The sequence below is a fragment of the Electrona antarctica genome (assembly GCF_951216825.1).
Source record: "Electrona antarctica genome assembly, chromosome: 6".
NCBI classification, from domain to species: Eukaryota; Metazoa; Chordata; class Actinopteri; order Myctophiformes; family Myctophidae; genus Electrona; species Electrona antarctica.
In genome coordinates, this window is record NC_136811.1 from 19942995 (window position 1) to 19951331 (window position 8337).

Sequence of the window (8337 nt, forward strand, 5' to 3'; positions counted from 1 at the left end):
TTGTATTATTATTTTCTAAGTACAAAATTCAATAAACAAAAGGACAATACACTGACACCACGGCGCGTAATCAGCGCCTCAAACTGTGACTCCGCCCTATTTTGGGGGAAGTTGTGATTTGCGCTCGTTCATTGCAATGCAATTTGCGGCATTTTCAAAACAATATTGAGCAGAGTAGCGATTATCAAACGTATTTGCAATGCCATACGTTGAAAGATCTGTTGCCCGTGGACAAGGCACGCTACCTCTGCAAGTTAGATAGCATCGGCATAGATATTTGTCCGTATGTGATTAAGGATTGGACCAAGTTGCATTGGCAGCCATAGAAAATTCTTACCCCAGGCTAAAACCGGATGTGACGTTTTTGGGCGTTCCTGTCTAGCGTGGTGTCAGTGTATTACATGAAAGGCACATACACAGAAAACAAAAATAATAATAATGGAATGAAAAGTAAAGTAAAGATAAACAAAGACAATAAAAACTGTTGAGTAGGATGTTATATCACAGGGATCAACATACTGATTTTCCTTTCGTCAACCATAATGTGAATCCAGCCTAATATCCTATGCTGCCCCCATGTGGTCACTGATTGACTTGCATACATGCAGTGGGCAAATCCAGGTTGACTTGACCTTGATCCAATAATATTTCCACTTCTTCCAGTTCCTTGCATATTGTTCCGCCCTTAGCCTAAGAGAGACGGTCAAGTTTTCCATAGAGTCTATCCCGTGGACTACTGTAATCCAATATTCCTTGGTAGGTGGTGTGACCTGTAGCCATTTCCGAGTGATAGCTTTCTTACAAGCAAGTAAGCAACCAAGATGATTTTATACAGATATAAGTAATGGCTTATGAGTTTGACAGGGATTCTCCCCAGATATACTGTAAGAAAATAACTGACAATTTCTATTCAGAAAATAGCTCTGATTTCCTTGATAACCTCTTGCCAGTAGGGCTGAATAGTAGGACAATCCCCAAAACATGGAAATCATCTGCAATCCATGAAGAAACCCTTAATGACCATGTTCTCCTCCACCCAGCCTCATGTGATTATGGCCTGGCTGAAGGAGCGGAGGAAGCAGCTGAAGCAGGAGAGCAGTGAGCCGCGGCTGTGTGAGGGAGAGGTGGACATGCTGGAGTGGGTGTTGGTGGTGTTGGAGCAGCAGGCTCCCGTCACGGAGAGCCTGCTGTTCCAGAAGGCCACCGTGCTGAGGAAGAAGGGCAGCTTCGGCAGCGCCTTCCGCATCTCCTACGACTGGGCGCTGTGCTTCATGTTGCGGGTACGTACATGTCCTATGACTGGGCGCTGTGCTTCATGTTGCGGGTACGTACATGTCCTATGACTGGGCGCTGTGCTTCATGTTGCGGGTACGTACATGTCCTATGACTGGGCGCTGGGCTTCATGTTGCGGGTACGTACATGTCCTATGACTGGGCGCTGGGCTTCATGTTGCGGGTACGTACATGTCCTATGACTGGGCGCTGTGCTTCATGTTGCGGGTACGTACATGTCCTACGACTGGGCGCTGGGCTTCATGTTGCGGGTACGTATACATCTCCTACGACTGGGCGCTGTGCTTCATGTTGCGGGTACGTACATCTCCTATGACTGGGTGCTGGGCTTCATGTTGCGGGTACGTACATCTCCTACGACTGGGTGCTGGGCTTCATGTTGCAGGTACGTACATCTCCTACGACTTGGTGCTGGGCTTCATGTTGCAGGTACGTACATCTCCTACGACTGGGTGCTGGGCTTCATGTTGCAGGTACGTACATCTCCTATGACTGGGCGCTGTGCTTCATGTTGCGGGTACGTACATGTCCTATGACTGGGCGCTGTGCTTCATGTTGCGGGTACGTACATGTCCTATGACTGGGCGCTGTGCTTCATGTTGCGGGTACGTATACATCTCCTATGACTGGGCGCTGTGCTTCATGTTGCCGGTACGTACATGTCCTATGACTGGGCGCTGTGCTTCATGTTGCGGGTACGTACATGTCCTATGACTGGGCGCTGTGCTTCATGTTGCGGGTACGTACATGTCCTACGACTGGGCGCTGGGCTCCATGCTGCGGGTACGTACATGTCCTATGACTGGGCGCTGGGCTTCATGTTGCGGGTACATACATGTCCTATGACTGGGCGCTGGGCTCCATGCTGTGGGTACGTACATGTCCTACGACTGGGCGCTGGGCTCCATGCTGTACCTTTTTGCACCTTATGTTGGTTCTTAAAGTGGTGGGGTCCCAGCAATGTTGATTTTGTTGACTAATACTATGAGGAAAAGTGCTACCTTTTTTCACAAATGAAAACTAAATAAAAACTAAGCCATGATGACTAAATATCCTGATAATTTTGTCAACAAATAAAAAGTAGACTAAAATGTTAGGGAGGGAGGGACTAGTGGAGAAGTGATCATTTCCATTTTTTGGTTGCGCTCAGGTGTTGAGCTCTGAAAATTTCAAATCTACAAGCTCACAACGTAAGCTGTGAGCTAGTACATCAGCTATTTTCAGCATGCAACCAAATATAAAATCTGCTTTTACAATGCCATCAATTCCCCCCCCCCCCCCCCCCCCCCCCCCACACACACACACACACACACACACACAAAAATATAAATAATGGAAAGATTATTTCAACCATTTATTTACACCTGTAAACCTAGGATTGATTCTGGTTCTGCACATTAATCATGTCGCCACGAGACGATTTCAGTCAATTTGATCAAACTAGTGATAGAATACACGTTCAAGGTTAAATCCTCAATCTGCAATTTCTGGTTGGCTGCATGTAGATTAAAACAGAAGGAACATTGGTTTAGAATGATTGACAATACCTAAAATCATACTTTTTTTAGAGCACTAGTGTTTTCACAAATCATAGGTTGGCCCAACAAACCATTTTCAGCTGTGAAATGTGTTTCTTGCTTGAATCCCCCCCTGTCCGCAGCACGGTCTGGGCCCGCAGCGCCCGGGCAGGAGGCCCTCGCTGACGCGCGTGCTGCCCCCGTCCCTGCAGGAGCGGACCCAGAGCTTCCGCGACTTCACCCAGAGACAGATCCGGGTAGGCGGGCTGCCGCCCGGCGCCGTGGCCGCCATGGACGAGCTGTGCGTGTTCGTGGACATGAACTACCTGCACGGCAGCTGCACGGCGGCGCAGCGGGTGGAGGCTCTGAAGCTGAGGGGTTCCGGCTGTCCTATGCTGACGGTCTACCTGACGGTGTTGTCTGACGGCACTGTGCTGCCAGGTATAGGGCTTATCCGTGATCCTCTTAGCCATTGTTCCATGGAGTACTTACAACTTTTTTTGGATTCATTGAATAATAATAATTATGCTGTTATGGTGTTTTACGCTTAATTCACTTGAAGCCATGTATGACTGCTATCTATTCTGGCCAATGCTGTTATGAACTTTCATGTATTCTAGATTTTAATGAAGCAATATTACACGAGCGGGTGTGCTTTACCGTGATTATTGGCACGCCAGTGATGCAGTCAGGCACGAGGCTTTAGCCGAGTTCCGCAAGCATCACCAATGCCAAGTGCCAATAATCTCTATATAGCACCCCCTTGAGTGTAATATTGCTATTATACAGTTTACCTTAAAAAAAAGAACACATCAACTCAGTTTCATTGTAACTTAAGATCATGATTGTTTAATGCCAGATTTAATTTAGCCACTACGACCGCCACTCTGCGAGACTCGGTCTCATCAGCAGAGCAGATTTTTATGTTGTGATTAGGTGTGCCATCATGCTCTTTGACGCACGGGTAGATGGCTATTTCATCAGATTGCTTCCTCGAAACTACAGTCGAAAATCTATTGTATAATAGATCTTTTCTTTAATTCGTATAGTTTAGTTTAATTGACGCTGATCACACTGACTTGTAATGTTTATCTCTTCGCCCTCGTCTTTTTGAGACTGTGATAAAAAAAATTGCCAAAAATAGCTAAGATATCCAATCTACAAGCTCGCTTGTGGATATCTATCTTCACTACTTTTGACAATTTCTTTAATTCTTTTTTTTCCTTTTGGATGGATTATCAATCATTTTTCCTAATGGATTAGTTGTGACTAACCTCTCGGCTGGTAGGTCTGGTGCTGTTGAAGAGCGGTGGCTCGTGGCCCGCGGTGGTGGAGTGTCTCCTGGTGGAGGCCAGGCCCGTGGCCTTCAGCGTCGAGGACGCCATGGACCTGTGGACGGGCGGCGTGTGGCGCCGCCACGTTTCGGCCCTGGGCCGCCCCAGGAAGAACCTGCTGGTGATGGACGGCCACCGCGAGCACCTGTCCCAGGCGTCCCTGAGCGCCCTTGGCGCCTTGGCCACACTGCCCGCCGTGGTCCCCGCCGGCTGCAGCCACAGCCTGCAGCCGCTGGACATCTGCCTCCGCCCGGTGCTGCAGAGATACCTGCTCCACCGCTGGGCCCACGCCATGACTACACCCCTGCAGGTACAGTACAGTAGGCCTGGGCTGCAGACTAGCCATTGTTTTCTTAGATCGGCAGTTGCGTGATACTTATTTTGGAAAAATATTGTAATAGATCTATAGATCTATTAGTGTGATTATGTTGTGTTGTGTTTATTTATTTGACAAGGACATCGCAATCACAGTGGACTAACCCGATGCATTGCTTGCAGTGTATTAGCACGAGTGCTAGTTTTCAAAAAGGTCTAAAACAATGAATATCCTGGTAATATTTAGCCTCATCAAAATCAAACCCAATTCATTAACTTGTGAAACAATTTAAACAAAACAAAAGAACAGTAGACATAATCATTCAAGTAACCAGTCAGAAACTCCAAACTATATGTCAGCACAGTTGATTAACCACCTAAGCCCTATTTAATAATTTTCTCATACAACAGGGTTCCACAAAAATATCAGAAATGGCAGATCAAAAAGCTCTAAAGCTCTCAAAAGTTCTGCTTATTCTGTTCTGCTTATTCTGCTATTTCTTATTTATTTCTAGATTTTTTGAAATATTTCTTAAATGTTGTGGGGGAAAAGCAAAATCTAACAATTATTTTTCTACAAATGTTTTTGTAAGAAGTTTGAGGAAAGAAGGCAGTTTATAATTTTTTCTACCAAAATTAAAATCGATTCGAGATAGATTTTTAAATGATGGATTAAATGGATGAGTTGGGTTGACTTGCAGGACGTGTGGACAGCGAAGGATCTGGAGTTCAGCGTATGTCGTCTGCTGCTAGACTGTATGGGAGAGGCTCTGGGCCGCCTGGCCTCCCACACACACCTCCTGAACAGATGCTTCCAGCTGGCTGGCATCCTCCCTGGAGGAGGTACTGTAGGACTCCTCACTGTTATCACGTAGTCGCCCCATGGAAAATTATTTTGTAATCGTCAGAATTGTTTCCATTCATCTGTATTAACTTGGTCTGTTGACTCTGTTCACAACGAGCTCACAACGAGCCCCAATGTTGTGAGCTTGTTGACCGGCTGTAAAATCATTAAATAATAATGAGATACAATTGGATACAGTTTATCACTCAGCACTTAGATTTATCACTGGTGAAAGCTACAGCACTCACCATTGTACCCTCTATGACAGGGTAGGTTGGTCCCTCTCTGAGAGGAGATCCAGGAACTGGCACCAGTTTATTTTTAAAGCTATTGATGGGAAGTTACCACCCTCACATCACGTTGCTGCTAAACTGGAAAATAAATACTCGTCAGACCCGTTCAAGTGAATGGCTTACACTAGAGGTCCCATCTGTGCAGTCTGAACTGGGAAAATCTGCTTTCTGCTTCGATGGGAACACTACAACAAACACTGAAAATTGGTACCCCAATATCCTAAGGACAGTTTAATAACCTGCTTTCGAATCTCCCTACCTCATAACTGTTTTTAACTTATGTTTTGTTTCACTGTTTGTGAATTATGTCTTTATGCCTTACTTGTAGACTTGTTTTGTGTTTTATATCTGTCTTAATTGTTTTTTATATATGTGATCTCGTCAGCATTGTAAATGAGGGGAAACTCAATGCTCTTTTCGAGAATAAATAAAGGTTTCAATCAATCAATCAATTACATTTACATTTATTTTGATAATTGGTTATTTTCTGTCATTTTTGTATATTTAATTCATTGTCATGTCTGCCTGTGGAATCTTAGTTTGCAAAGCCTAACAGACAATACAATTAAAATGATATGAAAGATTAATTCGTTTCATTAGTCATTTGTTTATTTTTTTTCTTCCTGTAATTAGTGTAATTTAGTAATACAAAATGTAATTATGTTATTAGTTTAATCAGTTCAATTTAGTAATTAGATTTTTCTTTCATCATGTACAGTAATTAGTTTTAATTGGGTCAATCTTTTCCTGCCCTGCTATAGGAGAAGGAGGAGGTCAGGAGGAGAACCAGAGCCCTGGGGAGGTGCAGGCACAGCTCCTCCACAGCCTCTGGGAGGCGCTGGTGGGAGCAGAGGCCACGGAGGGAGAGGAGTCCACCGACGAACTGGAGAAGATGGAGGAGGACGAGGGAGGAGAAGAGGAGGAGGAGAAGGAGCACGCCAAGGAAGGAGAGGAGGAGGTAAGGAAGGAGAGGAAGGAGCCAGAAGAGGAGAGAAGAGAGGAGGCGGAGACGAGGACAGACAAAGTACTAACAACGGAGGAGGTAAAGACAAAACCGGTGAAAACGGGAACTGATGGAGGCGAAATGGAGGAAATAAAGACTGGATTAGATGGGGAGGGAATGACGGCGAGGTGCCTAACAGAAGAACATGGAGAGACGGTTCCCACGTGTCCTTGAGCAAAGCACTTAACCAACAACTCAACAACCGAGCAACCTCGAACATGTGTGTTGCTCTGGGACAGTTGAGAGATGAAACGCAAATGTAAAGAAAGTGAACAGGACTAGAGTGTGATGATAATGTGAAGACTCTACACATGAGGATGTTAGACAGGGGCTGCACGATTGTCATATGTCTGATAGCTGACTGACTGGTAATGTAATGACTATAGAGCGTTGCAGTCCCGCCCCCTCGAGAGACCCGGAAAATAATTCCCTGTTCATTTTCCTCATAGACTTTTCAAAAAGTATTTATTTAAAGACGTTTACGCCAGGACAAAGCCAACTCTTGTCGTGACAAATCATGACAATAAACACAATGTTTTTCTTCTTAATCGTAATTATTTGTTTGGTCCAAAATATTGTGTTTGTTGTCATGATTTGTCACGACTCGAGTTGGCTTCGTACAACGCTTAAAAGGTCTTTAAATAAATACTTTTTGAAATGTCTATGGGGTCATGAAAGGGGGCGGGACTGCGACGCTCTATAGGGTTTGAGTCCGTAACCAGAGGAACCGGGTCTAGCATTGAGGAGCCGTGACATCACATTTGGAACCGTTTCCCGAAAAGATTTTATCACACTGTCAGAGCTGGTATGTGGAGTACACACACACACACACACACACACACACACACACACACACACACACACACACACACACACACACACACACACACACACACACACACACACACACACACACACACACACACACAAACACACTCAACAACTGCAATGGTGACTTTCTGTTTCTGTTTTAATGGTCTGTGATTTGTATATTAAAGAAATGCACCTGCAAATGCCTCTGTGATTGTGTCCTCAATGTCACAAAATAATCTTAGATAATACAGTGATTCTCAACATTATTGTGGAATTAATACACAATAATGCAGCGTTTCTCAACAAGTCGAACCAAATGGTAGGCCTGTATTTGTCTCGGAGCAACAAATACAATACTTTACAAATGTGGACTGGACTTTACTGTGTACCAGTAATTGTGGGTTGGAGGAGAGGAATGTCCGAGTGAGTTAAAACATTTGGTGTTGGTCTTAGCTCACTCATTTTAGATTTGTATTAAGGGGCCAAGCCGAAGGGCCTATGGTCCCTTATTGTTTTTTTTAATTATTTTTTTATTTTGATTTGAATGATTTTTTACATTATATTTAGAAAATATAAACAAAGAAAAATAAAACATAAATTCAAAATTAAGATTAGTTTACACGACCAGTCGACCAAACACGCAGCATCATCGACCGTATCATATGTAAGCTATACTAAGAAAGTAAACAATCAAAAGGGCATTGCCTAACCATGGATCACATCAAGGGCCTGCAACATGACTGAGGAACACGTTCCACTTCGAATCATATTTATCTAACTGATTATATAAAACATAAAAGATCTTTTGAAATAGCGTGTGCTTGTAGATCGGCTTTTTTCAAAAGGCCGAAATGTAGGCTATAGGGCTGAAGTGGTGAATGTATGTTTTGTAATAATAATCCAAATCTACAAATATATAATTGTA

At 44.1% G+C, this 8337-nt stretch overlaps 1 protein-coding gene across 1 annotated transcript in view; it reads left to right on the forward strand.

The window, feature by feature from the left end:
- pogzb (pogo transposable element derived with ZNF domain b) overlaps positions 1-7525 on the forward strand; it is a 44684-nt gene extending 37159 nt beyond the window's left edge. Inside the window, exons 26-30 of the mRNA XM_079502853.1 lie at positions 1041-1280; positions 2954-3251; positions 4099-4454; positions 5161-5302; positions 6358-7525. Coding sequence (XP_079358979.1) covers positions 1041-1280; positions 2954-3251; positions 4099-4454; positions 5161-5302; positions 6358-6773 — 1452 coding nt within the window. The 3' untranslated portion in view covers positions 6774-7525. The remainder of the gene's footprint in view (positions 1-1040; positions 1281-2953; positions 3252-4098; positions 4455-5160; positions 5303-6357) is intronic.
- Positions 7526-8337: the final 812 nt, after the last annotated feature.